Source organism: Triturus cristatus, chromosome 5_1 (genome assembly GCF_964204655.1).
Source record: "Triturus cristatus chromosome 5_1, aTriCri1.1, whole genome shotgun sequence".
NCBI classification, from domain to species: Eukaryota; Metazoa; Chordata; class Amphibia; order Caudata; family Salamandridae; genus Triturus; species Triturus cristatus.
Window position 1 is genome coordinate 786,035,084 of NC_140587.1, and position 23,735 is coordinate 786,058,818.

A 23,735-nucleotide genomic window follows, 5' to 3' on the forward strand; every position below is an offset into this window, starting at 1 on the left:
AGTGCAAGAATTGCAGACAGCTCGGCTCGGAAAGGGGAGTAGTGGTAGTCCTTCCTGTTCTTGAAGTGTGCTATGTATGTGTAAAACGGCTCAATGTGTGACGAAAGCAATTACAATGGTGTGCGGAGAGTATTTCTGCATCTAACGTTTGATGTCTTGGTAACCGTTTCTTTTACATAGCCAGGAGCCATCATTTGGGAAGATATTTTAGAGTAATTGTCTATCCCCGGAAATGAAATGTAAAGAAAAAGCCTGCAAGCCATGTCTGTCGATGTTCAAATGAGGTCGTTTTGTCTCGGCAGGAACATGTATGAGTTACGTTTAAAAGAGGGCAACGAGCGCCCCCTGGCGTCAACTTCTTTTGTTAACCTAAAAACAAACTACTAGTCAATCCTATTTAATTACCTAATCTTCGAATGCTCCATTAGTGGGGATTATGCAGTCTGTCACCAGATAAACAGGGCAAACTCCCTGACGCTGCACAACAGTTTTACACCTCGGCGCTTCGTGCAGCTGTCAAGAATCTCACAGGAGAACGGCTTTAGTTTCGGCGGTAAATATTGCTAATATTGTTTCACTCTATTTAGGAATTTTCTGAAATCCTTTTAGGACTTTTCTAAAATCAGGTTATCTGTAGTGATGTGTGCCAGCGGTGTAACCTCGACGGGGGTTTTGTTTACTTCATCTGTGTTTTTGTTAGTTACTAAACCTCTGTTGAAGACTTCTGTTTGCATTGGTATTAAAAGTGGAGAGGATGTGGCCTAACTATCCGTTAGGTTAGACCTCGAAGCTGGGGAACCTGTGATTCTGGGCAAATCACTTAATCTCCCCGTGCCTAACAGTAAATTAATGGGTCCGGCTGTAATGCAACTGGTGCTCATGTAAAGCGCTCTGATACCTTCGGGTCCAGTCACGCTATATAAAACTCCCCCCCCCCCCCCAAATAAATAAATAAAAAAGCTATGCATAGCTCCCCAATCTTTAGAATTGCGTATGTGTCATATGGTTTGTCTTGATGGCTTTCTCGTCACACATCAGTATGTGCCTTAAAGTTACACACAGACGGGTGGATTCACTTCGTATAACTAACCGCATGTAACCCCTCCTAGGATCCTAACTCCAGCTCCCTCCGAGCATTCAGAAAACACGTGAATATCTTTCTTTTCTAAAAGTGAATATTTCTAATACATTCTTTACATAAAAGATAAAAAATAATTTTGTGATATCATAAGCAGTTCTTGAAGTCATTTATATGAATTATAATCTAATTGTTTGCTGCTTGTATGCCAGCACTCATTTTTGTTCAATGTTTCTTGCCCAAGTTTGTTTCTAAACTATAATCTTTATTTTCTAATCATGCCTGATCCCCGATGGTCTGCTTTGCTTTCTCGCTAGTGCCTAGAAGTCGTACAGTGTTGTACTCTATACTGTAGTAAATGCAAATAATGAATATATAAATGTTCACAGTCATAATTTGGGTATTCCAGGCTGAACATAACTAATCTTTTTGATAAAATGCACAACGCTGCTTTTTGTCAACCAGGTACTTTCAGAAAAGGGTAACAATGACAGTAGGAATGCGTTCAGCACCCCCCTTTTAATGTTATGGTTTAGAATAGATGAATTAATGGGCAGCTGGGAAATATTTTAGGCAGTAATAGCAGGGCACAAGTCCTAAAAAAAGAATTGGGGGGACTAACCAAGTTAGGCAGTATGCAAGTGACATCATGGTGCATGACATCACAGCGCAACATCAAGGCGCTGCATCAAAGGAAGTGGCATCACAACCCATGACCTCATAGGAAGTGAACTCACAAGGAGTGACAGCAGATCTTAACACTTCACTAATATGTTTCGCAGGTCTATCATGAGTACGTTTGAGTGCATTACAAGATTTAACAAATGAGAGTTTGCATCAGGGTTGTGCCAAAAAAGTGGCGCATCCCGAGGCAAAATGAGCGCCTCAGCTTACACATTTATTTTGTTGAAACTCTGCCACAAAGAAATTGACAACAAGGAGAAACGTGGCAGTTATTATATATAGTTTAGTTGGTTGCAAAGTCTGCATTTTTAAATACTTTATAGGGTTAAGGCACCTGCTGCAGGGATCTTTGTGTGCCCAGCAATTCCCAAGGAACAATAATAATGTTGAGGTGATTTTGGAGGGTAACACATTTGCTGGAGAGATTTGTGTGTTCTCTAGTCCCAGTTTTGAATCAAAGTAGCATTGTGGGTTAAGGTGTCTCCTGCAAAGCACATAATCTAACATGCAGATGAAAGATTTTTATTTTATGTAGCAGTAGCGGCCCGTGGAGGGAGTTCCGTGGGGCGGGGGAGTGGCAGAGTGGGGGGTAGTAAACACCGGAATATGGATGAACGGCGGTAAGTAAACAATTAAATAAATAAAACTAATTTCGTTGCGCGCACTGCATCGCATTTTGCCTCACCGCCTCACGGAATTCCCTCCACAGGCCGCTACTGTTCTGTAGCTAGATAAGGGGATTACTGTTTTTAACACAGAGGTCATTTTGTTCCTTGCAGTTCATAAATTGTAATCCTTCTAATATAGCACAGCTAGATATAAAAGACTTGCGACTCTTATGCATTGTAACCCTAACTGTCCTATATTACACATCATGTACATTGAACTACACATTTTTACGATTCATTGTCAATGTATAATGTGCATGTGTCATATAAGGAACTCTTACACTCTGCATTAGGATGATTAGTGCCTATAAAAAATAAAATAATGGTATTTAAAATGTTATTTGGTAAATACTGGGACAGACCAGCACATTTGACATTCTTACAGTGCATGCATGGCTCTTATATACAGGGATTAATCAAAGTGAAAAGCATGTCTCTCTTAATTATTTGTGAAGAGTTAACAAGCTGTGTGCCTTTGTTAACCCTCCCTGGTATCTAGGTATGGCTCTCAGATTGCTCCCAACTAGGATAGTGGACCAAAAGGAGGCCTGATGGCCCTTAAATTCGGCCTTTGTTTTGGGGTCAGCTGGAGTGTGCAATACGATAGTCCCCTCACCCCACTGCACCTTGATGCTCTGAAAGAAAGCAGGCAAGGTGCCGGCGTGCTGCTGAATGTGTCCCTGTGCCTGAAAATTTCACCAGGACAAGTTCAAGATATTTCAGTGAGGCCCACTTGCCGTCCACCCTATAAAAATAGTGGGCAGACGCGTGTACCTCCAACTTGTGCCCAGAGTAATAGTATACTGCTTTTGAGATCTGCAGAGATGAGAGGAGAAACAGGTTAAGTGTTGGGACTTTTTAAAATGTTGCAGTGCTTAATTTGTACAAAAATGAACCAATAAATACAAATAATAAAAAGTAGGAGCTACTGTTAAAACCTTTTTTGTTAGAAATGTGCCTAATGCTATTGACTGCTGTTTTCGACTCCACCTCATACCTCTTTCTTCCAACACTCTACTCACTTCCGGTCTTTTTTTTTTTTAACAGATTTTATTGGCATTTGGTTTATGTACAATTCCATTACCTTCATGTCAAGACATTTACATACCCATGTGGTTCGTGCTATTGTTCTCATCCTCTTTTCTGCTCGTTGCCAGTTCGTAAGAAAGAAAATATTGCATTATACCCCTCTCCAACCCCCCTCCCTCTCCCATACCCCAACAACCCCCCCCCCCACCAACTGTAACCCCCACCCCTCCCCCCTGCACTGCTCACTTGCTGTCTCTTAACCCATTCCTGCAAGTTCTTTTTTATCCCTGTTTTCCTCCTGGTAGTGCTTTCTTACTCATATCTTTGTCCTTCTTTCTCTGGGTTAAAGTCTGAAGCTGAAAAATAAGTCCCGCCCGTCCCCCAAAATGAGCGGTCACCTTCAACCACTTGCACACATCCAGCACTGCAACACTGGCAGTGCGCCTACTCTCACTGCACTATCGCGGCTCAGTCGCTAACCCGGGCCCTTTAGGTCAAACGCAGCTTTGATGTAGCCGTTCCTGCTGGGTGGAGGTCCTCCCACTGCGCGCAATGTCAAGGTCACGCAGCAAGAAAGAGCGCGATTTCAGATGTGACCTGGAAACACATCCTGCCCCCCAGGACACTGTGCGACGTACAATTAGAGAAAGCGTCCAAACATCGCCCGGTGAACTAACCCATGCTGTTATTTCCACACACAGAGAACATGAAGGCATTTTTGTTGCTCGCTGTGTACCTGCTATGGCTGAGAAGTCACCAGAGTGCACCTCAACCGGAAGAGGAAATTACACTCGCGGAACGGCTGAAGCGTATGTTTGTTTCTGTTACTTGTCACATTCGTGTCCAAAAGAATGTCTGTAATCATTCTAATAGCATGTAGGAATTCTGTGACCCAAGACATTTCTGTTGAACTGATGCGATTGATGTCTGCCAGGTTCGTTTCTTTTTTACACTTAATGGGAGCCTTTGATGCAGGTGTTGCAGCAAGGGTGGTATGTGCCATTCTACTGTCCCTTAGCCCAATGAACTTTCTTACACCCTCAGACACATACTCTAGGCTGGAACTTCAAACCCAGCTCAGTGGCTCCAGGCGCTAATGAAATACAAGCTTCAGCATGGACGCCAATTCATCGAAATGCCAGGGGTAGCAGAAGTGACATCACATGCTCTTTGACCTCCAGTTTCACTCACCCACACATACTTACACATACACACAAATTCACACATAATCACTCTCACACATAAACACACTCTCACCCGCAAGCACGCACAGAACATACATTTAAAAGCATTTTTTACTTACCTCATCTGCCGTGGAAGGGCACATTCCAGTTTATTGTACTCCATTTTTATTACACTATTAGTGAATAATATATTTTATTTATTCACTATTAGTGTAATAAAGAATTGACAGAAAAAAAGTGGAGCCCCAGCGGTCCCTGTGTTCCTTGCACTGAATTTGCCACCTCTGAGGCCAGGGGTCGGAAAGGCAGTGCTAGGGGTAGCAATGGGCAAGCCAGGCGACCCCCCTGGTGACACTAAATGACGCCCATGAGCTCGAGACTCTAGCCTTATTAACTATTTCCGGTCACATTTGTGCCTTTGTATCCCACAGTTAGGGTGATCAGGATTCCCAGATTTGCCAGGACGCTCCCCGTTTTTCACCAGCTGTCCGGGCAGATTTTGAGAAATTTAGCTCATGTCCCGGTTTTTGGAGAGGGTCGACTAAAAACGGGGAGAGGTGTTTTTTTATGTTTAACAAAGCGGGGATAGTTAGCAGTTGTTCCAAGAAAGCAATTTAATTCACATGCAAGCTACTGGGTTTAAAAATAGCATCTTATGTATGTTCTTACTGCCTGTTTTGTAATTCTCTGCTGAGGAGCACTGTCATTCTGTCCGCTCGCTTGAAGTAAAATTACAGTCCTTCTATTTTTGTGAAATATCCCAGTTTTTGCTTTAAAATTCTGGTCAGCCTACCCACAGTGGAAATGCCAACTCTGACGTAAGGTGTAGTTCTCCATTCAGGAAGGTAGAACCAGCAGTAGTACTATGAGTATGCAAATAGTAGTAGCTGTGAAGTGCCAGCAGCGTGCAGAACATAAGTGTATTGAGCGCCCGTTGTATGCTAGGCCCCAGGTTAAAGTCTCTGGGTTCACCAATTTACTGCGGACAATGTCATTCTGATGGGGCCGGAAACAGTAGTTACTAGCCCCATCAGAATTAAAATGTAACTCCGGCGCTATGGCCTTGATTATGAGAGGCGCGTAAAATCCTTTGCAAGCCACTGTTTGTATGGGTGATAGAGTTAGGAGGAACTTGGGCAAAATATAACAGTCAGATTTTCCAAACGACAAATTTCGGTATATCAAAGCTACCAAATTTTACCAGGTGGAAAATGCCCTGTAAAGTAAGGAGCATGCAGATTTTGGTGTAGTAAACCCATGGGATTGTATAACAAAATATCATAGGCAAAAATATCGAAATGCGAGAGTACCATCTAGAAAATATAGAGGACTGTTGTGTTTCGATTTAGATACCCGTATACAGGTTTCCCTGAATCATGTCCTTATATAGGCATAATTCGCTTTGCCGTTATTTAGACATAGAATCCCAGTCCTTATTTAGGCATTAGCCATGCAATCCAAATACAGGCATGGTCACCTACATCCGTCCATCCCACGTCACAACGAGTTCTTAGAAACCAAACCCTTAAGCCGAACGGGACTTTCCCTAGCTAGGATTATTGATTTCTCCAAGAACTCATCTATTATGCATGAACTACTATTCCTTAGGGGTTCATCCATGACGTCTTCCTCTGCCCGACTTTACGTCAATGCTAGCATTCCTAAGCACCTTCCAGGTATAAATATTCCTTCCCTTACCATGGCGTACCACGGCACGACTCAGCACGACTTGACTGCACGGTTCACCACGGCAAATTCGGAAGAAACCATATCCAGGTCTGACGCACTGACCAGATGCTGTCATCCCTGCTCGCAGAGAATCCAGCTTCCAGTTTTCTGACTCCCTTCGCGGGGTGTTAGAGTTTGAGACCCGGAAAGAGATTCCCACCTCTCTCATTCTAAAGGTATGGAGCTGACTAGAACCTAGAGGGACTCTTGGCATAATAAACTTAGTATATACCATACTATAGAAAACAGCACCTACTTCTTACCTCGTACTACACTTAGGTTAGGTACACTGGGGTAGAACTATTTAGAAGCATCAGACGAGTATTCACTTTTTAGCCTGTGTTATTTATGTATGTATATATGATTATATGTCATAGCTAAAAGACAATGCTATTGCAGTATTATTTCTTCTTACTGCTTACACTGTGTGTATTATATCTTGCTTACTGTCTAATGATTGTAACAGCTTATGTGTTATCTCTTACACGAGAAACAGGCCTGTTTAATAAACCCCTTTTATTGAAATGCCCGTATATCTATTTCTGTGTAACTCTGGAGAAACTAAGCATGCACGATTGACTGAGTGAAACTGTTATCTATTGTTTCCATGATTCTGAAACACTGCAACAAAAAAAAAACATGCAGCGCAAGGGGACTACCCCTGCAACACAAACTCGTGCGGCGCAAGGAGTCTTAAGCACACAGGGACACCCCTGCAACATAAACTCGTGCGGCGCAAGGCGTCTTAAGCACACAGGGACACCCCTGCAACATTCTAAGGGAAAAAAGTTGTCATGTTTATGTGTAGTAATCAGGAGACCACGCTGGAGTGATGAAGTCAACATAGGTTTATTCAGGTATCAGGTAAGCAGGTACACAGGTATAATAAGTCCAACAGCAACTGTGAAATTCCATATCATAAACCCCACCGTGAGCAGCCTGCTAGCTGCTCAGCTCCATCCACCCAACTGCCACTCCTCATCCAGCCACCCAAGCACTCCACTCATAGCCCACACACCAAACATTCCATTCAGAACACCCACACAGGCTGAGCAGCCAGGGACAGGGAAACATGGGAGAGGCAATCCATAACACCAGGATACCACATACCTCTTCCCTAATGGACAAAAGATAGATGTAAGGTAAATAAAGCATAAAAGAAGAAAACAGCATATAACTATGAACATTAAAAATTACAGCAAGAATAAATAGTTCACAACCCAGAGATGAGGAAAAAACAACATCGCACAGGGAATAGAACTAATAAAGATGAATCTAGTGTCCAGACCCAGAGATGGCAAGGAACACACATCACTAGAGAGAGAAAGGAGCAAAAGACTATGGAGAAAGACGGATAAACAATAAAACCCATCCCCCTCCTCTAATGAAAAAATGAATAGACGTAAAGATGTAAAATCTCCATGTAAGGAGTAAAGTCAATGTGAACAGAAGGGACTAGTACCCAACGTCCTGCCCCCACCCTAAACAGGGGACAACGTGTAGATAAATGTGGACAGAGGGACTTAAACCTAATGTCCTGCCCCAAACAAAAATAAGGGACACCAAATGTAAAATCATTATCAATTGAGGACAAAAGGGACTACATCCAATGTCATGCACCTACTAGAACTAAGGGACAACCTGTGAAGAGAGCATGAGAGCTCTCCAATGTGTGAAGTCAGACAGGATGAAAACACTGCAACAAAAAAAAAACATGCAGCGCAAGGGGACCACCCTTGCAACACAAACTCGTGCGGCGCAAGGCGTCTTAAGCACACAGGGACACCCCTGTAACATAAACTCGTGCGGCGCAAGGCGTCTTAAGCACACAGGGACACCCCTGCAACATAAACTCATGCGGCGCAAGGCATCTTAAGCACGCAGGGACCCACCCCTGCAACAAGTCAACGAGACCACCAACATGTGTGAATGGGAAAAAACAAAACCCAATTATCAACCCCAAAATAAGGTCACTAAATGTAGATATGGGAGAATGACCCATAAACGTTCCCCATGTAGGACCAACCCTCACATAAGGGTACACTGTAAAATAGCGTACATTGGGAATAAAATCCCATTAATGTAGTAAAACAAAACCCTTATGTCAACCCTCATGTAAGGGATAGGGTGAAATGTGACAACATTTTTAGCATCAATAAATGCTGTGAGGAATACAGACCCATAACACTTTGTAAAAACAAAAGCCCCATGTAAGGCTTCGAACAACATTTCAATAGCTATGAGTTATATGTTTGAGGCAGGCGACACCTGTGAGCGATGTCTCACACGAATTGCAACTGTCAACTTGAGGCTACTCTTCTAAACGAAAGTCAACGTAGGTTTATTCAGGTATCAGGTAAGCAGGTACACAGGTATAATAAGTCCAACAGCAACTGTGAAAGTCCATATTATAAACCCCACCGGGAGCAGCCTGCTAGCTGCTCAGCCCCATCCACCCAACTGCCACTCCTCATCCAGCCACCTAAGCACTCCACTCATAGCCCACACACCAAACATTCCATTCAGAACACCCACACAGGCTGAGCAGCCAGGGACAGGGAAACATGGGAGAGGCAATCCATAACACCAGGATACCACATTATGCGGTTGTCAGAAACTAATCCCTTCTTGTTCATTCCAGAAGTTTCTAGTGACCTCTGAGTTAGCTGGCACACACAAGTAATTAAGTTTAATGTACTCGATAGGGGCATACTGACCTTAGTCCTATGCAAAAACTATAGTGTATATTATTCCAATGCACAGAACCTATAAGGGAAATAGGAACTACACTACATGGCACCTAACGGTTTGGTAAGGCACTAATTTAATGCTAGATACTAAAGTAACTCAGTCGTGCTTTTCTCAGAGACCCCTACTCATAATACTCCATAGGACGTCTGGAGTGGGTAAGGATAATATTCGCCATAGCTTAGTAAGACGAAAATCCTATGTATTAGCTGTTTGGTTTGTTCAACGTTGAAGGATACAGTGTTCCAAAATATTGTGCACCTTATCTTTGTTCCCTTGAAACTTGTTCTACATTTTTCATTAAACAAAAATGTCTGATACAGAGACTGCGTCTGACCAAGTCGCAACAGGTTTTAATACTACAGGATTAAATGAAACCGATGAGGGTGTTATAAACATCCATCAAAATTAAGGAGAGCCATCACTCTAAAACTTATAAAACATGGCCTAACACCAAGAGGTGGTAGAGCGGTTTTTGTGATAGAGGCACATGAATCTTTTCAGACAGAGGTATTCTATTCATGGATTACAATCAAATCCAGGAACAAAAATGTTTCAATTCTTCAAAGAAGATGAACCACCTGAGAAATACATTCCCTTCGAAGATGTTGAAATTCCACTCACATACCAGGAGCATCAGCTCTGGTTTAAAGGTGCCCTAAAACATTACAATCACATTACCAGGCTCGGTCCACTAGGTAGAACAGGAGCAAGATGGCCGATTTTAGTCAGCGACACACCACATCCTGACATTGAAGGAATGTCAGACGATGAATTACTCACTCAACTCAAAGAGTTGATAAAAATTTATAGACAGTTAGTACAATATGTCATGTGGACTTTAACAGTCCAACCACCAATAACCATTCCAAATCAAACCCCTCATCAGGGGAATACACTAAAAAATTACTCCACAGACGTTACACGCAGTCATGGGTAAAATGCCCACAAAACGTGAACAAATTTCATTCTGGATAGCTCACAAAATTACTCAAATCGAAGCGTTATTTCCTAATACTAGCCCTTATGAGAAACACAGAATCCTAACAATCTGTTTACTAATGGGGATCACACCACATCTGGAAGACTGCACCACTTGGGGCACAGTCTTTGCTGCCATCTATACTAAAACACATGGTGTTCCGTAATACCGGATGTCCTGGAACAAATTCAGCCTGCTCTGAACTTAGGTATGAAATTACTGAAAAACATCGACCAGGTCTCAACAATAATATTATCTAATATTAAACGGAAGGCAGCATCAGTGGCAATCCACCAGAAATTAAGGGAATTTGATGCAACAGAACATCAACATGAACTACCCAGAATAATAGAAAAATCCTATGAAGAATTAGGCAGAGACAGTTTAGGTGGGAAACCAGTTAAACCACAACTATCTGAGGGTCCTGAAAAGGACTCAATTAAACACAATCCTACATCTTCTAAAAAGAAGTGGGAAAACAAAAAACAACATTCAAAAGAGAAACATTCTCAATCCCGAGGTAGCACTCCTCAAAAGGACCACTCTGACAGGAGGTATAACCTCAGGAATAGGGATAATTTGAAAAAACCTGACAGGTATCAAGATACTGATACACGTTCCTCTCGTACCTTTCAGACATCTTCACAGACATCCGAAAGAAGAGGACGGTCAGATCACAACGAAGAACGCGTGAAGTCCAGAGACAATCAACACATTCAGAAAAACAAACCAAAACCTCAATTCAACAAGAAAATGGTAGCAGGTCTGAAGATCAGACATGCCGAAAATCCTGAGGACACAACTCAAGAACGGAGAATGGGCTCAGACAATGCTGGACAGTGCAGCAGAAGTAATAATAGCTCGCCAGAACCTGAAGGAACTTCTGGAGACAGTGGACTTGAATGAGTACATAACAGTTGAAACTGTAGACACCAGAGTTAGTTCTCCACAAAGGTTATATGAGATAACACTCCGGATGGAGGGAGACATACCAAGAAAACTGAAAGCACTCTTTTGGGAAAAGCTTTCAAGGGGTTATGACATACTTGTAGCAGAAAAAGACTGTCCACCAGAATTTGTCAGGGAGTGCCCACATAGCGAAGACATCATTATGCCAGCCTTCTCCAACCATGTTCCTATACATTTAAAATATACTTATGCCAGGAAATGGGCAGTAGCCCAGCCCCCAGCATTATACAAAAATCATGTAAGATGGGATGAGGACTCACCTCACCATAAAATCCAATTTAAATGTCAACCTACTGCACAAAGACAGTACCCAATTAAGCAAGAAGCTAAAAAATAGGTCAGGGAGATTTTAGATCAACTTAAATACCAAGGGGTGATTGAAACATGCACCTCATCAATGAACAATCCTTTGTTTCCTGTCTCCAAACCAGACAACACATATCATCTTACAGACACCTGAACACTTGTTCTAAAACGTTTGCAGTACAAAATGCACACAGTACAGCATTAATAAATAACATTGTGCGTAAAAAATATAAAACCACATTGGATATTTCAAATGGTTTCTTTTGACGAAACATAGCACCTGAAAGTAGGTACTTGACAGCTTTCTCAATAATGGGAACTCAGCATCACTTCTGTCGATTCCCACAAGGGTTCAAGAACAGCCCAGTGTTATTCTCAGCAAGAGTAACAGAGTTACTACAAATTTATGATGACGAGGCATTGTCATATGTCGATGATATCTATCTGACAGACAATGACCTGGATAGGCACTTGAACAGGGTGAACACCATTATACTGGGCTTCGCTTCTGAGGGCTATAAATTCAACTTTAAGAAATCAAGAATTGCTCATTTCAATGTCCTTTTCCTATGATATTACTTCTCCTGAGGCTTGAGCCGGGAGAGGAGAGAAGCGTTCCTGGTAAAGGTTTTTCGAGGGCTCTGAACTCGACGCTTTTGTTAGCTGCTTACACTGAATTTGCTATTTTGCACACAGGAGGGTTTTGCACTTCCCGAGATTTTTAATTAACTTTCACTGTGTTGATAGGGCTTTTTAACTTCTACTCGCATATTTTTAACAAAATAACTACTGTTTCTGGGCACACGTTCCTCACCTTGGTGCCGGATCCCGAGTTGAGCAGGCAGTCTCTGTGGAGCGGTGCTCGCGGGTGGTGGCGGCCATCTTGAGGGGATTGCAGGGTGACAGTCTAGTGTGCGGATGCCTGCCTATTTAGAGAAACGCTGGCGCGACCGCGATTCACTTACTTCTCCTGAGGCTTGAGCCGGGAGAGGAGGGAAGCGTTCCTGGTAAAGGTTTTTCAAGGGCTCTGAACTCGACGCTTTTGTTAGCTGCTTACACTGAATTTGCTATTTTGCACACAGGAGGGTTTTGCACTTCCCGAGATTTTTAATTAACGTTCACTGTGTTGATAGGGCTTTTTAACTTCTACTCGCATGTTTTTAACAAAATAACTACTGTTTCTGGGCACACGTTCCTCACCTTGGCGCCGGATCCCGAGTTGAGCAGGCAGTCTCTGTGGAGCGGTGCTCGCGGGCGGTGGCGGCCATCTTGAGGGGATTGCAGGGTGACAGTCTAGTGTGCGGATGCCTGCCTATTTAGAGAAACGCTGGTGCGACCGCGATTCACTTACTTCTCCTGAGGCTTGAGCGCCCAAACCCCTGGCTCTGAGTCACCAGGAGATTCTGGGAAACACGTTTACACCAGAGAGGCTTTACTGGGACTGAGAGGGGCGTTAAGGAAAGCTGCCTGTGGGTGTTTGGTTGCTGACGCAAGGGACAGCATATCCTTTGGATCTTGCCTAAACTGTAGAACAATGCTTCCCAAGCTGCTGTTTGAACCGGTCAGGTCTCAGAAGGTCCTTGTTAGCCCAGTCGGAGCTTCGGTTAAGACTATTAGCTGTATACTAATTAACACCAGGTCCCTAGTAAAACACAGAACTGAATGTGCTAATCTGTTGGAAGACAACGGTATTAATCTCGCATTCATTACGGAAACCTGGACGGACGAAGCGTCCAGTCCAGATCTAGTTAAAGCCACTCCACCTGGGTTCCAATGCGAGGTGCTTAACAGGACAAATAGGAAGGGAGGTGGTCTGGCTATTATTTATCATAACTCGATTCAGGGGACTTTTAAATCTGTTAATCTGCCCACATGCGAAGCCCTCTCTTTTAATCATAGTTTAACACACCATCATTCTTTTAAGGGCACCTTAATATACTGGCCGCCCGGTGCTAGACTTTCGTTTTTCCCTTCCCTGGGGAACCTCTTGGAAGATGCCTTTCTGGGCGATTCTTATACTATCCTTGGAGATTTCAATATTTATTTGGAACTCGTTGATGACCTGGAGACAGCCCGATTATTGGATTTGATGGAAGCCGCAGAGCTTTCTCAGCATGTGAAAGGACCCTCCCATCAAGCGTGTCACACCTTGGATGGCGTTTTCTCCAACTTTCCAGGGCTATCCTTCATGGGCCTCCTGCCGTTGGTTTGGTCAGATCATGCTGGGGTTCTGTTTAATCTCAATGTGAAGATTTGCAAGCCTAAAGGTGGGGATTCAATGGAACAGATTGAAACCAGAGCTTGGAATAGGGTGGAAGCGGAGATCCTGTTTAAGGTATTGACTTCGTCTGCTGCCTTTAGATCATGTGGAACGGAGGAGGCAGCTGCCTCTTACACGAGATGGCTCTTGCAGGCGTGTAAAGATCTAGCCCCTCCTAAATCTATTTTGCCCAAAAGAGCTTTCCCCTCGGCCCGCTGGTACTCTGAGGAGTTAAAATTGCAAAAATGTACATGCAAACGATTGGAGCGCAACTGGAGGAAGGGCTATTTCGACAAAGAAAAGCAGATATACAAAGCTAGCTTGTTTACCTATAAACAAATGGTACGGCTGGCCAAACAGAAATACTTCGCAGCTCAAATAGAGTTAGCCAAAAACTCTTCTAAAGAGCTCTTTCACACTGTTTCCAACCTGACCACTCTTACGTCAGCCTCCATCCAGTCCAGTACGGAGCTCTGCGAACAGATCGCCTCGTTTTTTTAAACTAAGGTCACCAATATCTTTTCTAGCCTCTGTGATCCTATAAAGGATGCCTTGGAGATAGTGACTGAAGGGGGAAACACGGTTTCGCAGGTAGAGACCTTGGAGGTTTTCAATTCACTGACCATGCAAGACACACTGGAGCTTTTAGCTAATGCAAAATCTGGGTCCCCTCTGGACCCTTGCCCTTTGAAAATTATTAAAATGGTCCCGGTTCCTAGTGCTTATTATCTCACCCCCATCTTTAACGGGATGTTTGAAGGCGGTCAGTTTCCGAAACAATGGAAGAAGGCCTCCATTCTACCGCTGTTAAAAAACCCCAGTCTGGACCCTCTTGATCCAAACAATTTTCGACCAATTTCTCGCTTGCCTCTCCCTGCTAAGCTGGTTGAAAAGGCAATGAATAGGCAACTCAGTGCATTTCTAAAGAAGTCCCATATGCTTGATCCGTCCCAGTACGGCTTCAGGGAAGGGCACATTACTGAATCTGCCTTGATTAAAGCCACGGAGGAAATTAGGTCAGCTGTGGATCAGGGAGGCAGGGCAGCTCTGATCCTTTTAGATCTCTCGGCCGCTTATGATACGGTCCATCATGGGCTTTTGATGGACCGTTTAAGGAAATGCGGGGTTCAATGGAAAGCCTGGGAGTTACTCAACTCATTTCTCACGGATAGAAGCCAGATAGTCGCACTTGGCAAATTTCACTCACAACCCTTTTCCTTACCATGCGGCGTCCCGCAGGGGTCATCATTGAGCCCGACCCTTTTTAATGTGTACGTTACTACCCTGGCTCCAATCATTAGTCGCTACGGGTTTGGGATCACCTCGTACGCGGACGACACACAAATTGTGGTGTCTCTACTTCTGGGTTTGGAGAAGGGGTTGGATCTCAATTTCCAGTCATGTATGACAGAGGTAGGACGTTGGATGGAAGGTAACTTACTGAGATTGACCTCGGATAAAACCGAGGTGATGCTGTTCGGAAATAACTCTAACCTTTGGACGCCCTCCTGGTGGCCGACTTCTCTGGGGGTTCTCCCTACCCCGGTCGAGGAGGTTAAAAACCTGGGGATCCTGGTTGATGCAAAACTATCTATGGCTGCCCAGGTTAAGGCGGAGGCCTCCAAAACAGGGTATATTCTAAGAACACTGAAAAAGATCCTGATTTTGCTTCCGCTTGATTGCCGTAAAACTGTGGTTACGGCCTTGGTCTTATCTAGGCTGGATTATTGTAATAGCCTTTACTTAAATCTATAGCAAAATCTGTTGCACAAACTCCAGTAGCTTCAAAATGCTGCGGCTAGACTTCTGACAGGTACCCACAAATTTGCTCCTATTTCTAAAGTGATACAAAAATTGCACTGGCTCCTGGTTAAGAACAGGGTCCAGTTTAAAGCTCTTTGCTTGGTTTATAAAGCGTTACATGGTGAGGGGCCGGACCATTTAAAAAGTCAATTTCAATGGTACTCCCCATCGCGCTTGCTACGATCATCTGAAGCTAAATTGATCTCAGTCCCCTTGATAAAAAAAGCCCGATGGGGCGGGCGTAGTTTTTCCTTCGGCACCGCCAAGTTATGGAATAAATTGCCTTTTTACCTAAGAAACATCAACAATCTGCTAAGCTTCAGAAAGTCTTTGAAGACTTGGCTTTTTGTGAAATAATTCCTTTCTGCCCCTGCCCTATCCTTGGAGAAGTAGTTAGCGCCAGGACACCTATTTGGTAATCGTGCGCTTTATAAATCGCTTTTAATAATAATAATAATAATATGAACTTTCAAGTGAAGGCAAAAGCCTGGCAGCGAACTTTTTATAACAGTGTGCGCTGCTCCAACCTCCAAAAACGCTGAAAAACTTACAGTCGATTCGAGGTTTCCTGAATTTTGGAAGAACTTATATTCTAAATTACGCAGAAAGGGTTAAACCTCTCTACGAATTAATCAAACCTGATTTCAGAATCAAAGATTGGACACAGGAACACACAGAAATCCTGCGTTCACTTCAAGCTGACTTGTTAGCAACAAATCACTTACAAACACGCGTAAATACACGCAATTTAGTGATCTGAATAAATTCGGGTCAATGCGGATTCACCTACTTAACTTTTAATGAAGGTAAAAAAGTACCAATTGCATACAAATCACATTTGTATACACAAGCGGAAATGCACTTCACTTCAACAGAAAAAATTCTGACAGCATTTCAAACTGCTGTAGCAAAAGAAAGAGTTCTAGCTCAGGGGAAATGCATTATTGTCGTGACTCCGGTACCAGCCTTAGAGGCGGTTACAAAAGCAAGCATTCCGAATGCTAAAGCTTTACATCCAAGATGGATACAATGGGTTAATTCTCTTGCTGCAACAGATGTTGAATATGTTTTTGATCCTTATTTAAAAACACAAGCATTCCTGCAATATGAACACGAATGTCCTCTGCCTATTGATATTCTCCATCTTGACCAGTATGAATTCATAATTTATACTGACGGATCAGCACAACCCGCTACGGAAAGTAAGCAAACTTACAGTGCAGCCTGCGCAATCGTTAAAGGTCGTATGCGTAATGGTAAATTCCGACCGATGGTCACTAAAACACAATCTCTAGGAGATTGTACAGCTCAGCGAGCTGAACTATAAGCATTCAAATTGGCACTTGAAAATACGGATCGCGAATTCCCCACACTTATAGTGTGCGATTCTTTTTACTGTGTACAATCAATGAATATTTACAGAATTGGCTTCAAAATGGTTTCAAAGATGCAAAACTTGGCACAATCAAGCATAAAACGCTTTGGGAACAAGTAGTTCAGTTGCGAAACGGACTACAAAACACTCACGTGATACACACGCTGAGTCATCAACGTGATGGCGTTCACGTTGCAGGGAATTCATTGGCTGACGAAGCCGCAAAGGGGGCTGTGCAAACGGCTTCCGTAGCTGCGATCACTCGTTCAAAAATCAAAATAGACAGTGAGATATTGTTGCTGTCAATGCTTCAAGCAAAGGCAGTGGTGCAGCGTTACCTAAAAATTTTCCACTCGTATATAATTGATGCGAACAACGTTCCGTTTGCTCGAATCCCTGGAGTGGGGGAGAGGGTAATTCCAAACATTAAACGTAGAGCAGCTTTGATTTATGAAACACATCAGGGGATCTCTAAAACAATCTTAACATTAAAAGAGATGTACTGGTGGCCTGGAATGAATACACTTATTCACATCTTCATCAATAACTGCACAGACTGCATAAGAGATCGCAGTGCAGAACGCCACCAGACACCAGACTACGAAGTAGCCTGACAAGTACAGACACCATTGTTAGACAGCATTAGACTATCTACGTACAGGCGTCCTCTTGGATGGATGCAATCCCACAAACACTAAGTCAAGGTTCCTATGGATGTGGCCTCAGCGCTCAACTGACGCTTGAACTGTTATAAAAGATTTGCGAGTCTTTATCGGCACATACGCAATAGGCACGCTACACTCTGACCAGGGCTCTGCGTTTAGCTCTGGAGCTTACAAAGAAGCCATGGCCAGTTTGGGAGTTGCATTGCGGTACTCCTCTCCATTCCATCCTGAGGGAAATTCGGTTGTGGAAAGGTAAAACCGGGACATAACAGCTAGGGTATTAGGTTCGGGTGATGGGTGGGTTAAACAGCATTATGGGGTCCAACGCTAATTAAACAATTTGCCAAGAAGTTCTCTAGGAGGGCTCATTCCATATGAGGTCCTATTTGGGACAAGAATGTGGGTTCCTGATCTCGAATGTAAAGGCACAGTGGTGGAAAATAAAACATTTGATATCAAAGATCTTTTGGCTCTTTTACAGGACTTAAATCAACTAAGATCGAAACAAAGCAACGTGTTCCTGAAGCCAACCACCACTGGGGATAATCCAGCCGTCCCAGCAAGGCCTGTCTGGATCCCAAAGCTTGGGGATCTAGTCCGAGAGAAGATCGCGGACAAGAAGGAATTTGGGCCTTCTTACAGACAACCAGTACCTGTCGTAGCAATCCACGGATTTAGAACAGTACTTCTGCCGCCCCTTGCTGGTAAAAAGGAGAAAAGATTTGTGTCCATCGACCTCATCAAACCACACTATGTGACCGATATTAAGCAGTAGGCCATGTGGACTCTGACCAAGTAGCAGACGCACTCCTCTAGTTACTATCCAAGAGGTTCAAACTGAAAGATTCATCACCATTGAGAATCCAACAGTAAGAAATGAAGGACTAAGCAACAATGCTATGGAACTCATTCCTCTTGAAACCCAAATAACAGTTCTTCCTGATACACCTGTCTACACCAACGTAACAAGTGATCCACTGGTTCCAGCGATTTCAACAAATCCAGATGCAATTCCAACCATTGACAGAACTGCTTCTGGCTATTTCAGTAACTTTGATACGTTTTTGGAGGATCTCAGCGAACCTGAAACGACGCCAGCGAAAAGAACTTTCAAAGAACAAGCACAAGACTTCTTTCAACACGTGAAAAAGACGTATCTGGTTTCACCATGGATTGAACTATGGATTATTTCTGGAATATTTTTCTTTCTGCTTTGGCTAGCTTTAGTAATAACTCTGAGCATGTTGATAGATGGAAGATATATTCATTTGGACACAGAAAGTAAAAATGTGAACTTACTTTTGAAACCACACAAATAATCCCATCGTGAAGTAAGAGACTTGTCAGCGGTGAACATCACAGCCGTTCCTATACAAGATGGTATAGTTTGGGACAAAACGGATGATATATTTGGTCCGTCTGAACTTTTGAAGATTCCACACGTATTTAAAATATCATAAGTGACTTTATTACCTCTAGTACCTATTCTGATGATTGGGACTTTGAGACTGTTAATAACATGATGTCTGATCTAGAAAGGTCTGCTGCATTCTCTAACCATGAATACTTAGAGGGTTCAAAAGACTATGAACAGCTTTTTTGTTACAACCACTGTGGTCATCATTTCTTGCATAAATCTGCAACACCTCGAAATGTATTTATGTATAACCAATGGGAACATTGTCCTACACCACCAAAGGGTATCTCAAAAACGTTCGAAAGGAAGTTTCCATATTTTTAAGCTTACAATATATCCAATCCAAAAACGTTTTACTTTAAAAATGTGAACAAAACATGAACGAAAAATATGTTAACCAATACGAAACAGATTTATTCTGCAACCTTTATTGCCCAACTGTCTAGACCGGGTTTTGAGTTTTGGAAAAACAATTTACACAAAATCTGTCTGGGGTACAAAAGATTGGCAAGTACAGGGGATAGAAGCTTTGTTTGGAGTCTACATCATCCCACAGCAGATAACGTTTTTGAATGACACTCTCCAACAAACGTCTTGCCTTGGGTTAGCCAAGATCAAAGACATGAACAAACCGTCCATACCTACACCTGCAAGTAATAGCACTACACAGGGGGTGGTAGACGTACATACTATCCTACAAAACAACAGATTAGATTCCGAATGGAAAAAATGGTTGTTCTGGCTCACAGACACAAACATCTGTCAAGAAAGATTCCTGTGAGCGCTTGACCAAGATGGCCGCGTGAGCTTAGAGCTCCCGAGACCCTCGCGCCCTCCGTCGACTATCCTGTCTCTAATCCTGATGGTATGCATGGCACCGTGTTGCTGAGTTGTCAGGGAGGCGATTGATGCTACCCGCGGTCGGATCGCCCATCGGGAACCGGACTTACGACTGGCGGAAGATTGCGGCCTAACTCCCGGGGATGCCAGGGGCTAGAGTGGGCAGGATGCCCGACTCCTAGTTGATCAACAACGGCCTGGCGAGGTGTGAACTGTCGGACGGAGGTCCTCGCACTTTCACTTTCGATTTCGTTCCCTTTGTCTGCCCGGACACTGTAGAGCTCTGAGTGGTTTTATTACCCCAAGGACGCTCGGCGGGCTGCTCACTCCTTATCCCTCTCGCTGAGAGGGAACAGTCTTAACTGCACTGGACTGCCCGGAGTCCATTATGTCGGGCAAAGCAGAAGGGGATCGGCTGAAGACTAAGTCCACCAGGCGGGGAACGTATTCCCAAGTCAACAGTATGGACCGCTACGCCCTCCTGAAGACATCGCCGAGTGGATCGAGCCAGGCGCCGGATGCCCAGAAGGAGGACTCGCCTGGGACACCGGAGCTCTCCCTGCAGGATGTCATGGGCGCGCTTGATGGGATGCAGACCTCGATGGGGAGGCAATTCGAGGCCCTGGCGCATAAGGTGGATGCCATCCTGGTGGATGTCAACTTGATCCGCTCGGACCTGGGCAAGACAAACGAACGCGTTAAGGACCTGGACCACAAGACCACGGGCCTCACTGATGATGTTGCGGATTTGCAGAACGAGGTCCGGAAGCTGAGGGCCGAGAGTGACTTCGCCGCCCGCCGGCTGGAGGGGGGAACAACCTTTACAACGCAACTTTTACAACGCACTACCATTACAACGCATTTTTTACAACGCATAATCCATTACAACGCATGACATTACAACGCATGACACTACAACGCATTTTTAAAAACTACCTTTACAACGCATTCCATTACAACGCATACTACCATTACAACGCATACCATTACAACGCATAATATTACACTATACTATCCAACACTTACCCTACTGATGCACCCCCTGGAGTTAGAATAGTAATTTTTACCCCTAAACTATCCAACACTTACCCTACTGTTGCACCCCCTGGAGTTAGAATAGTAATTTTTACCCCTACACTATCCAACACTTACCCTACTGTTGCACCCCCTGGAGTTAGAATAGTAATTTTTACCCCTACACTATCCAACACTTACCCTACTGTTGCACCCCCTGGAGTTAGAATAGTAATTTTTACCCCTACACTATCCAACACTTACCCTACTGTTGCACCCCCTGGAGTTAGAATAGTAATTTTTACCCCTACACTATCCAACACTTACCCTACTGTTGCACCCCCTGGAGTTAGAATAGTAATTTTTACCCCTATACTATCCAACACTTACCCTACTGATGCACCCCCTGGAGTTAGAATAGTAATTTTTACCCCTATACTATCCAACACTTACCCTACTGATGCACCCCCTGGAGTTAGAATAGTAATTTTTACCCCTATACTATCCAACACTTACCCTACTGATGCACCCCCTGGAGTTACAATAGTAATTTTTACCCCTATACTATCCAACACTTACCCTACTGATGCACCCCCTGGAGTTAGAATAGTAATTTTTACCCCTACACTATCCAACACTTACCCTACTGTTGCACCCCCTGGAGTTAGAATAGTAATTTTTACCCCTACACTATCCAACACTTACCCTACTGTTGCACCCCCTGGAGTTAGAATAGTAATTTTTACCCCTACACTATCCAACACTTACCCTACTGTTGCACCCCCTGGAGTTAGAATAGTAATTTTTACCCCTACACTATCCAACACTTACCCTACTGTTGCACCCCCTGGAGTTAGAATAGTAATTTTTACCCCTATACTATCTAATACTTACCTTAAATGTAATTTAATATTATGCGTTGTAATGGTATGCGTTGTAAAGGTAGTATGCGTTGTAATGGTAATGCGTTGTAAAGGTATTTTTTAAAAATGCGTTGTAGTGTCCTGCGTTGTAATGTCATGCGTTGTAATCGATTATGCGTTGTAAAAAATGCGTTGTAAGTGCATGCGTTGTAAAAGTGTGCGTTGTAACGTCATACATCCGGCTGGAGGACTTCGAGAGCCGGTCCAGGCGCAACAACGTGCGCGTCATCGGGTTCCCGGAGTCCTCGGATGAGGCTTCGACGGACCTGCTTGTGGAAGACTTGGTCCTCAATCATCTGAAGCCTAAGGGCCTTGGAAAGTTTTTTGAGGTGGAAAGGGCCCATAGGGTGCCGGGCGGACGGCCCAAGGCGGGTGCCCCGCCGCGGCCGATTGTCGCCCGGCTCTTTCATTTTCGAGATCGGGACGCTATCCTGCTTGCTTCGAGGGTGACGGGCCCAGTCCCCTTCCAGAATGCGTCGGTGAATTTTTATCCGGACTTCACCCAGCAGGTGCAGAGACAGAGACAGAGCTTCCTGGGGGTGAAGCGGAGACTTCGGGAACTGGACCTGAAGTATGCCATGCTTTTCCCCGCCAGACTACGGGTGGTGCATGAAGACCGGACATTCTTTTTTGACTCTCCTGTTATGGCCGACGAATGGCTGGACGCTTTGCCCCGGCGACGGACCGGTGACGACACAGCCGAGCATGGAGACAGTGGCCGGGATGGACAGGGCTGATATCTCAAAGCCGGCCTGACTTGATTTGACCATACTTGAAGATTTGAACAGAGTGCAGTAACTGTGGAGGGTTGCGGGAGGACGAGGGGTGCTCTTTTCCTCCCTTAGGGTACTTTCTGTAGATTTTTGTTTTTGTAGGGCGACAGGCACACTGCAAGTTGGGGGGGCTTTTTAAGCTGCAGCAGGGGTGCAGGGTGGGGGGAGTTATGGGGATTTTGAGTTTGTTGTTGGGGGGTTTATTTCTGCAAGGCATGATGATTATCCTCAGGGCTGTTCCATGGTGGCGCCTCGGGTGTGGGGTGGGCCTCTTTCCGTTTGAGGATGGGGGGTAGAGGCTTAAGTGTTATAAGCTGGAATGTTAATGGTTTGGGGGATCGCATCAAGAGGGGGATTGTTTTGCAATTTTTGAAACGTTCAATGCCGGACGTTGTCCTGCTGCAGGAGACGCATCTAATAGGCAATACGTGCTATGCCCTGAATAGGAAGGGGTATAAATTCATTGCACACTCGGGATTCTCTTCTGGGTCCAGGGGTGTGGGCATCCTCGTTAGAGCATCGTTGCCTTTTGAGGTGGACTCCACCATTGTTGACGATAGGGGGAGGTTTGTGGCGGTGGCGGGGCGGTGGGAAGGAAGGACTTTGGTTTTGGTTTCGGTTTATGTCCCGCCGGCCCTGCAGGCCTCCACATTTGCTGAACTGGGCAGGGCTTTGCTGACTCTCCCGGGGGGAATGCTGGTAGTGGGAGGGGATTTTAACGCTGTGGGTTCCGGACTGTTGGATAGATACCCGCCCAGGGACACAGGGGGGGCTCAGAAATGGCTTCCAGACTTCCTGGATACGTTTGGTCTGATAGACTGCTGGAGGCTCCGGCACCCCACACAGAGTCAATACACGTTTCACTCCGGGGCGCATGGTAGCCTCTCCAGGATTGACTACCTGCTCACTCTGGCCGCACATGCCTCTTTGATATCCGAGGCTAGGCACATGGCACGTGGTATCTCCGATCACTCGCCAGTGTGGATCCGGCTGGATCTAGGTCGGGAGGGAGGAGGGAGGGTGGCCCCCATCAACCCATGGTATTTCCGAGACCCCAAGATGCGCAGCGCCCTGGTAAAGAAGGTAGATAATTACTTTAAGGACAATCGGGGAACCGTGGACTCGGCGGTGTCGCTGTGGGAAGCTTTTAAGACCGTGCTTCGGGGGGAGGCCCTCTCCCTGGTGGTGGCTGCCAAGAATCGGAGGGATTGCGAGGTGTGGCAAGTGGAGGAGGAGATTGCGGCCCTTGAAGGGGATATGGAGGAGGGGGTTACAGAGTCCTCATTGCA

General features: G+C 44.5%; 1 protein-coding gene across 2 annotated transcripts in view; it reads left to right on the forward strand.

Moving 5' to 3' along the window:
• The first annotated feature begins 447 nt into the window (after positions 1 to 447).
• CLUL1 (clusterin like 1) overlaps positions 448 to 23,735 on the forward strand; it is a 126,497-nt gene continuing 103,209 nt past the window's right edge. The window contains exons 1-2 of one of the 2 annotated variants that reach the window (XM_085605805.1): positions 448 to 553; positions 4,161 to 4,268. In XM_085605805.1, the coding sequence (XP_085461931.1) occupies positions 4,166 to 4,268 (103 nt within the window). In that variant the 5' untranslated portion in view covers positions 448 to 553; positions 4,161 to 4,165. Of the gene's footprint in view, positions 554 to 4,050; positions 4,269 to 23,735 lie in introns of those variants that run through there. The other variant, XM_085605804.1, reaches the window with a different exon arrangement.